Here is a 15,725-nt window from a genome sequence, read left to right as displayed (position 1 = left end):
AATTAACAAACAGCATGTTAACAGCTCCATTCCAAACTACATTTACATTGGTAATTCTATGCAGGCTTGCCTCTGCAATTTGTCAATAGAAAACTGATTTTGTAACGGGTTTTTTAGCAAACACTGTACCTCAGAGGATGGCATGCATACGTTCTATCTAATACCAACCAGGAATAGCACTGTATAAAAGTACACTGTATAGCATAATCAAGCATACCAGAAACCTGTGATTCATACCACAATTGATTCAGATGTAATGTAATGTTGTTAATATTTCTGTAATTTACTAATTTAAGGGAAAGCATTACACTTTAAATCAAATTACTGATCAAATATATACAAAGTTTCTTTTTTACCTGGACAAGGGCATAAAATATTTTGAAGATCTGTTTCTGGATGAGGACAGACTGATCCGATGGATCACTCAAGAGCTGAATGAAACTATCCTTCAGAACTGGTAGAAAATGTTGCATTGCAGCTATCAAAGGACTCCGCTCCTCTGGTTTCTTGTACCTTTAGATAAGAACAAACTAGTTTTGTAGATCTTTCAGGTAGCTTTTGAACTTTAGAAGTCCACCTTTCCCCAGTGTAGACACAAGTATATTACAGTCCATAACATACAATCTAAAAAAACCCCTAGTCATTTCTTCATTACAGAATTTGAAATAAAGTTATAGTCAGACAACATTACAGTAAAAGGAAAGCAGGGGCGGGGGACACACACACACCACACAACCATCGCTGAGCATCCATTACTCCACTATATATCCACATTAGTTTTCTGCTGGTAATGCACTTCTGCCAACTTACTCACTTTGAATACTACATCATGTTCAGCCACACCATTACTACAGTGAAAAGCAATCAGAGCACTACAAAAGCTGCAGGCAAAAGGTATGTATTTTTTGCCAAGAATGGCAGACGCTGGGCTAGTCAGTAAAATTCCAGAAAGACATTTACCAGAGTTGACAATTTATCAAAGTATTTCCAGAACCTAGATTACTTCACCGATATTGAAGGAAGTAAAGTCTGAAGACTCTCGCAGTTTACCATTGATGTCTCTCACATCTTACCATTTAATTTGCCCAAATAGAACAATTTGATAGAGAATGTAGGCTTCAAGGCTATGTGGCAGACTCTGAGCAGGCTTCGACTGCAACCTCCCTTGAAATAATGCCTCAGACCTTCCCATGCTGCTGACAGTCCACTAGTTTGCCTATGCTGAAAACAAGGCTCCATTTCCCTACTCAAAACATTTAAAAAGACCTGAAAGGAAATGAAGCCACATTTTGAATTCTTCCCCCCAACTTTTAACTTATAAAGATGAAAGTCCTTATTGACTCAAGAGTTAGCACAGCAGAATAAGATCTTGTCCATACTGGTGATGAGAATAAGAACAAAGTAAAATACCATTTTGAGACCGTACAGTTCTATTTTTTAATTAAGCAATTAATACTATAATGCTCTTGGACTCTTGCGGGAGATTTTTGGGTTGGGGGATTCGATTTTGGTTTGGTTTTGTTGTTTTAAATACATTTTTGTTAGATTTTTCCTTAATATTAACTATCAATGCTCAGCCTCTTAAACGGTGCCAATTTGCAGAAATATAAGATAGAGTCTACTCAATTTGCTGCCACATGGCATGTTCTGTAAAACTACGACACAACACCGAGCTCAAAAATCCTGTTCAGTAATAGAGTTTCCACATATTTTCTGAACTAGAAACCTAAATATAAGGACTAAATGTTGTTCAGTAAAACTCAAGTTTCTAATTTCTGCAACAGACACAATTGAAAAAGACCAGAAAAATTGGCTATGCAAAGAGCAGCCCTTTAGTCTTACTGTCTGGATTGCAGGCAGCAGGGAGGGGAGGGAAACAAACAACTTTAAAAACTCCAAGATCTTTACCTTCAACATTACGGGAAAAAAAAAAAGCAAAATATTCTTACAACTCCAGCAGTAAAAACTTGATCAAAGTCATAACATTACGCAGTTTTTCCAAAAAAAACACCCTGACGTAAGTCATTTAAGAAATTTTGCAGAGACCTGCTTGCACCCGTAGTGTTACGCAATGAAATATGCATATTCCTACATGATTTGTGAAACCGACCCTTGTTGACTTCACCAGAGAACTAAACAAGTATGAGCAGTTGCTGGCCTCAGCTAAAGCGCTTGATGAACTAAGATTATGACCACACCTGTTACCTTACTTAATCACACAATGACTGCACTCATATCAAAATTCTTCCTTAAACAAGGATTGCTATAATCATAACACACTACCAGTGAACACTTCATGTTTGATGTCTCATGCTGTATATGTGGTTAAAGATGTTTAAATTGAAAATCAAGTGAGAAATTAGTTTATTTTCCTTTCCTAGCAGGACTTGCAATTTTCAGCCACCAAAAAAAACTCCAACATGGGATTACAAAAGCCTTCATAGTATTCCTGTAAAAAGGATTTTTGAGAAACTGACATTCATCTGTTTTACACTATTTACATAAATTAATGGAATTAGATAGTGAAATTTTTCAATGCAACATTCTAAATCAAGTATCTGAAAAAAAAAAATGTCATGCATGCTAGTGCTTTGAAAGAGTAAACTGTGGATTCCATCAGTTCCACTACTTCAATTCTCTGACTCCAGGATTGCTTTTCTCTGACCCAGCTCAAATGAGCTTCCTACATGACAGCAGCAGCAGCTAAGCTCCACATAACTTCTCAAAGTGCAACCTCAACTTCAAAGCTCTGAGCATAATACCAGGTACACAGCAACGAACATTGACCTGTATCCTAACCCAATGCCTTGCATATAGGAGAACAGTGGGCTTTAATAGATTTCCTATGATGGGTTGGATGAGGCTATCAAAATGATCATACCAGAGTCTGTCAACTAATTCTGAACTTCCTAACATTGAAGATTTCACACTTTGAAACCTTTATATGTTTACTGTCATTGATACCTCCAGTACAAATTGTTTAAGAGTCTAAACCTGGTTTAAATAAATTATCATTTTCCACAAAAGTCATGATTTTGAGCAGACTTTCTTACTACTATCAATCCGTAAAATGCAACTACCAAATCGAGGCTTTAAAACACCCTCTTTTTTCTGATGTCAAGCTTTTAATGAAGGCAGTTTTTCTGTAATTTCTTAGTGGAGAACATATATGAATCAACATCTGCATTGTGAGTATTCAATAATATCTTCCAAAATTAGATTTCTATCACCTTTGCACAACCCCAGTTCTGCATGGCTATAATATACATGCAGAATAGAAAAAACATACACAAATATATTAATTCTGCTGGTTTATGTGATAGAAAAAACTTACTCATAGTTTTTCACAAGTTGATAAAGGCAAAGAAGAATTCCAAGCCAACAAGCACTGTTGTCAGACTGAAGATAAAATCCAATTTTCTCCACAACTGCAGTCCAGCGACTAGGATAATCATGCTTGATAATATGGTGAATGCAAGTCGTAAGTTGTACTCTAGAAATCAAATGCGCAATGGTTAAGTTACTACTATTATTTTTAATATTATTGTGGTGGTGAAACAGCTATTACCTAAACTTAAGAGTTATTTCAAGTTTTATTTAGAAGGTTTAAGTTCTGTACTTTCTGCTTAATACTCTCCATTTGAGGAACTTTAAATTTCTACATGCTGCACAAGCTGAACATTGTTTTTCCATCTACATCTACATTAATTCTTTGCTTACAATACACAATGTATGACAGTGATGCCTAGCACGCAGGTGGTCTTACTTGTGCCAAAAAAGAAACCACAGACAATTCATAAACACATTGAAACTGCATACCTAATCAGCTCAGGAGAGTGAATAATGGCTTCTACAATATTTTCACGAATACAGTGTCTGTCTTCTTCTGGGATGGAGTAAGGTGGAATCTCTCCTGGTGCAGTTTCACGATCTGGCCAATACTGGGTTATCATATTCTTCAAGTAGATAACCCCTGCGAGACAGAACAGCCACACCAGCTCACAGCCGTTCAGAGTACAAAAACAAACACATATTCTGCAAACAAATCTATTTTAGAACAAAACTGATTGTAATGACTAATTCATTGACCATTTCTGAGTATGAGAATCAAAACACTAACTATGTAAATTATCAACCTAATATTTTACTAGGTTGATACTCTTTTACCCATTTATTGTGATGTCTGTATTCTTAGTTCTGTAAAAAATGTGTTTTCATATAAAAACACTAAGCATATTGCTTGTACCTGTATTATAGATAAGTAGTTGTGGAACATTTTAGCAACACACTTTTGAAAAACCCTTTATCATTTTCTCAGTATTTTCATTAAAACAAAGCTAATCAACACCAATGACTATCTAAAACAACCCTTGTAAGCAAAAAAAAAAATCTAATTAAGTTTGTGATACAGGAGTGAATGCTAAAGAGAAATAGAGCTCCTTTATACCAAGGTTATGGGGCACAGCACTTTGTAGCAACCAGGCTCCTGGCACAAATGCCTGCATTTACCATTTGATAACCAAATCCAAGTTGCTTATGTGGTACAATATAGCTATAGCACTTGGAAAGAAAAGGACTTACAAAATGCAACAGGAAATGTCACATGACAAACCAATAACAAAGTTATTAACCTAATCCCATGTACAAATCCATAAAGCAACTTCTCATCCCAAATTTTGTATGTACCTTCCGCAGGTTCAGAAACCACAGGGTTTCTGAAAGGGTCTGCAAAGGAGAGAAACACCCAGCAGATATGTGCTATTACAAGACTGAAGTGATACAGCCTTCAATCTGTCCTGAGCAGGATTTATCATGTCATTAATCGCTTTGCAAAACGTGCACTGTAAGCCATGCGTTGTATGAGTTGTCTCCAGTCTCTACAGATGGCTTTGGTTTCTAATTGGCTTACACTGAGGGCTAATTTTTCAGAGGTTGTTTTCAAATGTACCTCCTTTTTTTTGCATGTTATACATGTTAAGCAGTAACTTTCTTGAGTCATCATCTGAATGGTACCCCCAAGTAATAAGATAAAAATGCAAGTTAGTCTTATGCTACAACTTAGGATAGTCTACTATGTGGATGATCCAAGTAAGCGATCAAGATCACACTTCCTGAACTGTCAGAAAAAACATTGAAGTATCATATTAGAAACCTCTATCAAGTAATCATAGCAGCTTTAAAGGTGATGTTTGGAGTTGCTAATATTCAATATTCAATTTTACTGCAGGCTCATGTGCAAATCAGCAGGGTTCCAAGAGAAATAATCTGTTTTCTACCACTTAAAATGTTTAGAAATATTAGCATTACTAGTACAAAGTTAAATTACTTCATTGGGCCAAGTGTACTAGCATCATAAACCATTCTGTTTCCCCAAAGACCATTATTCACTAGAGATAAAGGGGAGCAATCACTGAAGAGCCAGCCACCTTTTCTTTCCATCTTCCCTATTCAGTGTAGGGTGCCAGATAAAATTCATGATGACTGTCATTCAAGCAACTCCCAACTTTTCAGTATTTGAGATTAAAACCATTAGAATTCTTTAACAGGATATGCATATGTACTTGTGTGTATGAACCATTAAAGTAGACACAAAGAAAAAGGATTTGAAAACTTGCCTGCCTGTCTCACTGGTAAATCCAGTTGCTCAGACATAGTGATCTGAAGCAGAGTTGAAACAAAGTTCACTGATTTATGAGCCTGTAAAGGAAAAAAAAAATTACTATTATTTAGTCATAGTTTGTTAACTTTTAGAATGCTCCCATTAGGTTTTACAATATCTTTATAATGATGTAATGCAATCAATAGAATACCAGCAATTCAGACAGTTTCACAGTAGTCAGCTAATCAACCAAAGCATTCCAAAGTTTCACGCCCACTGTATTCTGAAGACAGCATGGGGGAGGAAAAACCCTATCTTTTAAGGTAACAGAGTGAAAAAAAATCACTGAACAGGTTTTAGGTATCGGCCTTTTACAGTCACCAAACATGTTCTTCATTCAGAATACTTATTTGAAAGAATATCGAAATAGCCAGATAAAACACAAGCGCAGCAAGTTTACAGCAACCTTTATCAAGGTATGAATTAATTATATAATAATCTAAGAAACAGATGGCAACTGTGTTTTAAAACTAAGCCCAGCCTTAAGCAAGCCTGTCCAACTCATAGTCCATCTTTCGAAAAAAAACAGCTTCAAGTGACCATTTATGCATTACTGCAGCAACTGTCAGCATACCTACACAACAGCAAACCAACAGTATGGAGACCAAAATGGAGTGACGAGTGACATCTGCAGAGTAATGACTTTGCAAGGGTGTGTAAGAGTTCACTTACAAAGAAAACAAAACGTGTTTTTTCTTACAATAATGAGAAATGTCACTGGTACAGTAAATGCTGTATTGTATTTTCAATATGAGAAAACTGACCCTAACATTATTCTAGCATCCTTTATCCACCTTTCCTAAGCATCAAAAACTCAAGACATTACATTAATTTCCCTGAGAAAAGTGATTTGTAATCCTTAAAAACTAATTCTAATTTTTAAAAATGGAAAGCAACATAGTTTTCCTCAAGTTCAAGAGTCAATGGACATGAGCTGCAGTAAGTGAAATTCATATTTTACAGAAAAAAAAAAAACAAAAAAAAACCACAAGGGTGGCCAAGGTCTGGAATAGTCTGTCCACAGAGGCTGTGGGACCTTGTCCGTTGACATATTCAGAACTCAACTGGACAAGTCCCAATCTACCTCATCTAACTTCGAAACAGCTTTGCTTCAGGGGCCTAGACCAGACGATCTGCAGAGGTCCCTCCTAACCTAATTACTCCACGTTTCAAATTGCCAAGATATATTTCTGTTTTATCTTCACTGACATGTCAGTATTGTTTCATAAGCTCTTTGCAGTGCTTCTAGCAAATACAACTGCATAGATCTATGTAACTTAATCTGTTAAACTCTTAGGAAAACATCTCTTACCTGCTTGTTACTCAGTTTATTACTCCCTACATAAAGCAAATAAATTAATACTTTGAAAACCATTGAAATTACACTATTCATTTAGCAAACGATTGTCTCAGTTACTGCAGCAGAGCAAATTAATATCATCAAGATAAATTATCTTTCTATTCTTTTAATAGGACCAAAAGCTCTTTTGACAGTATGAAATTATGTCAATGTTCCTAAGTGTGTAACACTGCCCAGCTCACTCCTACAGCACCAAGTGTAAAAGGGACAGCCTGGGACATGACATTTGTTCATGCTTTTGTACTAAGATTTGATTAATGTAGCCCATTTTCTATCATGTGTTATTCAAAACCAGTTTTAAATGAAGAATTAACTTGACTTAAGAATCTCCACAAAATGTTAAAACGTTGTTGTACATATTCATCCCATGCATTAAAAATCTGCAGGCTGCAGAAAACTCACAGAAGCAACACTCGCATCTGTTCCAACAAAAATGTTTATTCACAGAGTGTGTTTTGATGAATTGCAAGTAACTGACACTGCAATATGAGCACACATCTTTCTCACCCACATCCCTCTGATACCCTCAAAGTCCGAAAGAAGCAAATACACTTTCAAATTAAAAAAAAACCCCAAACCCCCCCAAAACCAAACACACACACACTCACAAACAAACAAAATCCCAAACCTATTTTTTTTCAACTGTCAAGTAATGGTTGAATAAATACATCTGAAATAAAATCTACTTGCTGGTGTTCATTTCTACTACAGCTCGAGGTCCGTTAAGTTCCTTTTCTTAAGTAACGTTAATAGACACACTTCTCCTGCAACATATACCAAATGTCCTTAGACCCTAATTCAGCACACTATTCTATTATATGCCCAACATTAATGTCAGTGGAAGTACTCCTGTACTTAAATGTATTATGAATTTGCTGAAGAACGCTTTCAGTTTCAATAACCTTTAACTCACCTACGAATAAGGTCATTACAGACTTAAAAGTGCAAACGGATGTCTTTCCACAATGACTATGATAAACTTAACAGCTACCTTTTCAACACTGAAAATTTGCAATATATTTCATGTTTGGAAATTGAAAAGCATTTAATCCTAGAATTTTAAAAATGAAGGATTACTTTCCCTTTTTCATGATAAATGACAACTATCGTTTTAATAAAAAACTATCCCTTTCAATAAAAAAAAATGGAAATTGCTTAAAAGCGATCAAGGAACTAATGGGAATAACAAAAAAATATAATACAAAACCTCTGTGTCTTAAAAGCAAAATGCAACAAAAATTAAACAGCAGTGTATAAAACTGCCACACACTGAAATTTAAGAAAATACTAAAGAATAATCTTTTCTTAATGGAAAAAACCCAGGACTAAGCCTATGCCTGTAGCAAGCTACAGAAGGTCCCGAGAAACGTCAGTTATAGTAGTACGTGGGATTAATATATTTTCCACTGGATTCTTTGAACTATAACATGTTTTAAAGGATAGGACCAAAACATCTATACCATTATCTTGGGGGTTTTTTTAGTTTACAAGTATCATCCTTACTAACATTTCAAGCATCAGGCACCAACCAACCACAACGATGAGCTACTTCATCACCTTTAGTGGTTCAAAGCAGAGATTCATACTAGAAATAATTTGTGCTTTTAATACAAGGTAGCGTAACTAAAACACCTTGTACTTCCCAAACAAAGCCATCTCTTAATCCATTCAGTTCATAACTAAATTTTCACAGAACTACATTTAACACTTCTATGCATTCTATGTGGAATATAAAGGATGTCCAAACTCCTTCCAATGACCCCCTTCCCATGCCGCTGAAAGGAAAGCAATTCCAGAGAAACTGAAATGTGGAGTAAGGACAGCTACATGAAGACATGGGTGTACTGAATGGTCAAATAAAACCCCAGGTACTAGAATAACCTGTCACTCTTCCCCTTGTTTTGTTTTGCTATTAAAAAGAACATCCGATGTTTTATTCGCACCCGAAAAAACAACTGAACTTAAAATACGGCACCACATAGGTGCCAATTTTGTATCTATGGCATTAAAAAATACTGAACACACATCCATTTCAGCTATTTTAATCTTTAGTATTTTTACTCTCCAAAGATGGCTGCCTCTCAGGACATCATGTTCCTCTTCACTGACAGCACTGCTAAAAAAAACAACCAAACAAAAACCCCACACCTATTTTAGGTACATATTCTATACAAATACTAGCTTTTGGTTTCAGTGCATGCAATTAGCCAGAATCCTTCGCTATACAAAAGGTGAGCTGCAAATGCAGATTCATAAAAGGTCTATCAGGGAACTATGAGAATGTAGAGCATTCCGCTGGCCCATGCACACCCCAGTCTCCAGAAGAATCAGATGCACTGATGCCACTTCAGTAAAAGCCACTGGCAAGTATTGTCATTCTACACAGAAGTCCCACGGCTCCAGCATATGAGAATTAAAATCAGGATTTCACAGTGGTTGCTATCAGATACTCTACACTGTGTGGAGAATAGAAACAATTTCTATGATTTTAGAGTTTTAACATCTGTAAAACTTCGTCTTTTATTCTCTTACTCCTTGTTTACAAATACCTTCTTAAAATAAGTATTAAATTTAAGAACTACAATGATAACTGAAAAACCAAATAGTTCTGTCACAGTCAAAGTCCGTTTCCCAACACGTAACTCAACATTTTAAAAAAACAAAACCAAAACTGATCTTAAGTCCTTCCCCCTTACAAATCCTCCAACGTGCCGTGTCACTGGTATGACTTTGTTGTGTAAGAGCCAAAGAATTCAGGGACTTTTCCCAAGAGCAATCTCTGCTATGCACCCTCGCTAGCTGAGGAATGTATTCTATCAGACCACAAACGTTGCACCACTGTCTGTTAATATCAATCACTGTTCCAGAACATACAATCTTTTTGCATATTTCATTGCAGCTTTTCCTAGCAGACTTGTTTGTTAGCCGTGTGCTAAAACACACTTCTGAGCAAAGTGCCATGCCAGCTACATACTCTGAAATATAAATGAAGTTTGAAGTTAACATTAAAGAGACCAGTTCATGGCATATGAACTATCAACAATTAATTATGATACAGAAAAGCCCTTTTCCCCAGCAATGATACTCACTAAAGTCAGTTACATTCATCTTTAATACTAGAATTATTCATATCTCACACAAAGCCTGCATGCCATTAAATGATAAAAAGAAGAAGCTTCATCTCAGTCAGAGACCTCCGTGTGTTCTTCTTAGACGTTAAGAATTTAACATACTATACAGACACACTACTACTGGTACCTCCTTTACCGTTACCAAAAAAGCAAAATAGAAGGGTAATACTTACTCTATGTTGCTTGAGCTAGAACCCTAGGTTATTTATATAGTTATTCAAAGTCGCACACATTTAAATAAAGGCTACAATTTATTTTTAAAGGATCTGAAAAAATACAAATTCAATGCATCTCCCCCATTCCAATTTTGAAGAAAAAAAAAAAATCTACATGCAATTTTTGATCTAGACCATAACAGGACTAGGTGAACACAACTATTACGCTGAGATGAAACGGTTTGGTTTTTTTATAGAAAGGTAAGGTCAGGAACTGTAAGGCCATGCTGAATCAGCAAACTGCCCTGTAGCACTCTTTCAATTCTTTTTTAAGAACTCAGCAGGTGTGGGAGTCATTCTGACCTCAGTTTTTTGCAGGCTAATTCTGCAACCTCTTATGCACCTACAATATGTAAATCCAGTTTAAGGTCCACAAAAAATAAATACACGCTTACCAGATCTTGCAAACATCCTTGATGCTCATTTTATCAGAATAAAAAGTCTGCAAGTTCTGAAGCTTATTTGCTCTTCTATTCACAGAGGAAAAAGGAATGTGCTCTTAGCAAAGGCTAGCTAAGCACACACAGTAACTATCTGCTAAGTCATGAGAAAGTGGCAAGTCGCCCTGTCTGCCAGGATTTTGCCTTGTACTGGTTAACGTGCATCGAGAATGTAACATCTTCCTAATGAAGACAAAGCTCCCTTGGTTCCTTACTGCCCCCAAGGGGATTTCTGGTGTTGGACCAGCCTCAACACATAAAGTTTAAAACCATCCTTTCCCAAAGCATCTCTCATCTAGCACACACCAAAATATAAAGATGGAAGATAAAGGCAGTGAAAATAATCGAGTACTTTTGGTAAAACACCATACTAACAACTTTAAAAGAGAACCCATGATCTGATAATCAGAGCCAGGAAACTCATGCTCTGTTCTTGTTCTTACTCACACTACAATATATAGAGGTAGTGTTATACATGAAGACCATGTTAGAAAAGGTTAAAAAAAAAATTAAAGATGGGGGTAACACACTATAAATACCTACCCCAAAGTATCCAAAACATAGTGTATCAGCATTTGGAAATTACTGGGTGAAAGGCACTGCGTAATAAGCATCTTGCTTTTTCCCCTTTGACAACCTTTCACTCCAAGCTCCCAGTAGTTAGAGTCCAATCATTTAATCATTCCATCATTCTGACATCTGTATCTATTAAGCAGACAATTAAAGACACTGAACTAGGCCCTGCCATATTCTGTTAAACCAATGGCATGCTATGGGACTAGTCAACAAGCTAAAGCATTTTTCCTTCCCCTGTCGCTCATATTAGAACATGAAGAAGCTTAAACATAACTTCTGAAAGGCACTTTTTCAGTAGAGCAACAGGGTAATATTTTCCTAAACAAACTCTGTTAAGCTTTGACTTTAAAAAATTTTAAGTTATTGGGGATTGCTTTTTTATTTTTAAACATTCTCAGACAGAAAAATTGGGTTGTTAGTCTAAAAAGACATCTTAATAGCTCATATGTACTGCAGTTAATCTCAGATACTTACAAGACATACATAACAGTTAAGTTATAAATTCCCTGAAATTACAAAGAAGAAACCTGCAAGGACCGTACTATCTAGCAACTGCACCTTTATAAATATATTGATATTAAAAGATTAAACAACACTGTGTATTATTTTCAGAGTGTCATTCCATAACTGCATGGTTAAAAATATCTATTTTCATCACCATTTCTGAGAAACACTTTATACATGCAGTACAAAGACTGTTTCAAAAGGCAACAAAGTTGTCTCGCTGCTTGAAGAGTCTGGTTCTAAGCCCTTGTAAAACACAGCTTGTCCCTCTAAGACAGGGACAGAGATGGCAAAACACCTCAGGGTACATCATCAGCTGCAAATTACATGAGAAGCTGACACAAGAGCTAGTGGTATCATTCCCTGTAACTTATTTTCACAGTGCAGAAAGTAAAGCCAAAAAGATTGAGATACCTGCATTTACTTTTTTTTCTTTTTTTTTTTTTAGCCTCTCTCAACTCTGAAAGTTCTCATAGCATTTTATGTGCAGGCAATACAACCTGATAAAACTTAGTGAAAGAAGAAATAAAGCATAGAAGAATTCATGACTTTGCCAAGGTCAAAGGAAAATAACAAACTCTGGACAAACTGAGAATCATACACCTGGTTCCCTTCTCCAGTCAGTGGAAACTTTGCTGATTATGATGAAGACAGATCTAGCTACTTAACTCTTCCATTAATTAGGACTATCAACTACTGACTGAAGCACGTTCCTTTCTGATAAGGTAAAATGACCATTCTACTGAAAACCAGTCTTATCAGCTCAACAGAGGCACTTAAGACAAATTAAAGGTAAACTAAAAGGTCAACCAAGGACAACTATTAAACTTAAATTATAAAAACACTTGTATGCACCTGGCCATGTGAAACAATAGTGTTTGCTGCTGTATGATTTCATCTTTGCAGAGAAAGAGACACCCCTACCTGAAATGAAATATTAACTGGTAATGCAATTGCCTTAACAGTTAACAAATTCAGACCAGTATCCTACAAGCAAATGCATAACTGACTTCAATAAACCTATGCAAAACCAAGACCATGCATATGACTAAAACCTAAATATACATACCAGTGCTTGCAGATTTAGGGTTTAACAAATACTTTTATCACAAAAGGACTGTGAAAGATGAGCAAGGCTACATTTCCAATAACAAAGAATTCTTACGCACTGGTTCAATAATGTCTGGTGTCTGTAACGGGACTCAGATATTTTGATTTTATACCAATTTAATACTCGTGTAGTACATGATAGACCATGATGTTTTGATTCAAAAGTGTGAACAAAAGCCAGTTGCTGGTGAGCATGATCCTTCATGCAACAGTTAGCCATTTGCTGAAGATCCCGATTGGCAGAGAATGTAATTTCGTGCACGTTCAGCAACTCAATACCTGCAGAAAATAGCTAAAATAGATTTCAAGCAAGTTACTGTATGCAGATACTGACATGCATACAACACAAAAAATGGCATTTTGGAGCCAGCTTAAGATTTCATATATATTACTGTCTTTACAGGCAATTACATGATTTTCACTTCTGGTTTAAATAAGAAACACTAAAATACTTTTTACCTAAGTGTATGGAAAAGACAGCCAACTACTTTATACAAACCTTAATTAAACATTTGGTAGTTTTACAGTTATTTATTTAAAATGCACCTCATAGTTATTTGCCATTCACTTATTAAGTGATATGCAGGAATTCAGCTTAATTCACTTTTTCCTAATAAGAGAAGGTATATCTTTAGTTTTTGAAAGTTTCTCTACCACCAGCAGAACATTTGGCCCACCTTTATCTAAGCTCTGCTGAACATCTGTTGCATTAAATGTATTTTGTCAAGCCTGAAGTCTGTTTAAGAGCAACAAAGAAAAACATCTGTGGAAAAGGCCAACTAAAGGCACCACAGGAGCTGCCACACAGGCTTACCTTTCACCTCCTCCATCAAGCTATCACCTTTTCTTCAAAAAGTCTAAAAGTCCCGTGGCTGTGTCTCATCAATAAAAAAAAATTTCACGTATCATGTAGAGTTAAGTGGAGCAAAAATACAACTTTCTTTCAAAATCGAAACCTGTGGAACTAGGACCTCCGGGTTTTGTTATATCTCAATATGACACATGAATGTAGTCTAAGCAGATGACAGATCTGGGCTGGGAGCCCTGTCTTCCTCTGTTCTTTCGGGCACGTGTCGATACTACACCCAGAAAGCACACCTACCTCGACAGCGCTGCCGAACCGGGAGTCCACAGGATTTGTACGAACACCAAATAACGCCAGGCTAGCAGATTTAATTCTGAACTCGGCCCAGGCCACTCTTACGCTAATAGGCTGCACTACTTAGAAAAGTGATGGGGATCTTACTACCTCCTTTCCCGTTGAAAAATTACTGCCTTCCACATCCAAAGACTGCCCTTAGACAGTCCTAGGCAGGACTGGGTCCAGCCTCTGAGCCACCGGGGGCCTGCGCCACCCATGATTTTAACCACCCCTCTATAGACTACCCTTTCCTCGGCTGAGCAGGAAGACAATGGAGGTAATTTGTTACCGACAGGAAAGGCAACGGGGGCCTCCTCCCCAACCCCGACCGTTTTCTGCCGCTAAACCACCCCCCCCGCCCCCCGCCGCCCCTGAGCAGCCCCGCCCGGTACGGCATGGCCTGGCCTGGCCCTGTGGCCCCGGCCGGAGGCCCCGCTGCCATGTGCCACGGACAATGCGAGCCGGGCGGCCGGGCTCGGCCTGCAGCCGCCGTGACACCAGGCGAGGCCCGGCGACGGGAAGGGGCCGAGGGCGCAGGGAGACGAGGCCGACGGTGCGGAGGGGGGGCTTCTACACACACCCCCCACCTCCACTCCCTCAGCCCCGTCTCCCCACGCACTCGGCCCCTTCCCGCCGCCCCCGCCGGGCCTGCCCCACTTCCCCCTCACACAAGCCTGCCCGACCACGCCGACCCCGCCGCCGTCCCCCGCTTTCCAGCATCGCGGCGGCCGCGGCCCCCGGCCCAGGCCCCGTCGGCGTCCTCACCTCGTTAAGCTGCCTCTCGGCGGCTTCCCGCAATGCCGGATCCATGGTACCCCGTAGGGCCTCGATGATGGTGTTGGGGTCCATGGTGGCGGCGGCGGGGGGAAGGGGAAGAGGAGAAGGCGGAGGGCAGGGGCCGGGGCCGCGCCGCGCCGTGCGCACATGGACCCGCCGCCTCGCAGCGGCCGCCGGCGCGAAAGGAAGGGAAAGCGCCAAAGGCCCGGATAGAGCTGCCCCCCGCCGCCGCCAGGGAGCGGCGCCCCTTCCGCCGCCCGCGCCCCGCCTCCGCGCCGCGGGGCGTCACGGGACCTGTAGTCTAACGGCCGCCCCAACAGTCGCCGCCCGCCCCGCCAAACCGAAGTGGCGGGCGAGTACACTCGCACGGAGGGCGCACCGCCGACCTCCACACGCTGAGGGGAGTGGGGGACGGAGGGGTCCGCTGCTTGGTTCCCCCTCCGTGTGAGGGCTCGGTGACCGGCCCGCCACGGCGGGGCGAGGGTTGTGTTCGGGGCAGCCCGGGGAGCGGCTCTGGCCTCTGGAGCGGCCCTGCGGGCACCCTCGGCCTTGCGGACGATCTCGGCCTTGCGGGCGATCTCGGCCCTGCGGCAGGCGCCGCTGGCTGCGGGGGGCCGGAGTGGGCTCCCCGCCGCTGCGGGCGGGGAAAGCCGGTACACGCTCTGTCCTGATCTCATGGGCCGCGCTGAGATTAAAGTGGAATCTGTTGTTTTACAGAAGGTCCCTCCTTTTACCACGTACGCTTCCCGTTTTCAGAGCTGCTTGGATGGATGATGAAGAAGAAGGGATACATGGAGGCATGGGTTTCCTTT

The 15,725-nt window shown here is 39.5% G+C and overlaps 1 protein-coding gene across 1 annotated transcript in view; it reads right to left on the bottom strand.

Moving 5' to 3' along the window:
* The window catches only part of IPO7 (importin 7), a gene marked incomplete at both ends in the record, with an annotated part of 36,115 nt that extends 21,130 nt beyond the window's left edge, over positions 1-14,985 (bottom strand). The window contains 5 exons of the mRNA XM_082000121.1: positions 357-513; positions 3,335-3,493; positions 3,820-3,973; positions 5,616-5,697; positions 14,902-14,985. Coding sequence (XP_081856247.1) covers positions 357-513; positions 3,335-3,493; positions 3,820-3,973; positions 5,616-5,697; positions 14,902-14,985 — 636 coding nt within the window. The remainder of the gene's footprint in view (positions 1-356; positions 514-3,334; positions 3,494-3,819; positions 3,974-5,615; positions 5,698-14,901) is intronic.
* Between the last annotated feature and the right edge of the window lie 740 nt (positions 14,986-15,725).

The sequence above is a fragment of the Phaethon aethereus genome, assembly GCF_964289735.1.
Source record: "Phaethon aethereus genome assembly, chromosome: 5".
In the NCBI taxonomy this organism is placed as follows: domain Eukaryota; kingdom Metazoa; phylum Chordata; class Aves; order Phaethontiformes; family Phaethontidae; genus Phaethon; species Phaethon aethereus.
The sequence above is the reverse complement of the archived record's forward strand: the minus strand, read 5'-3'. Positions and strand labels throughout refer to the sequence as shown.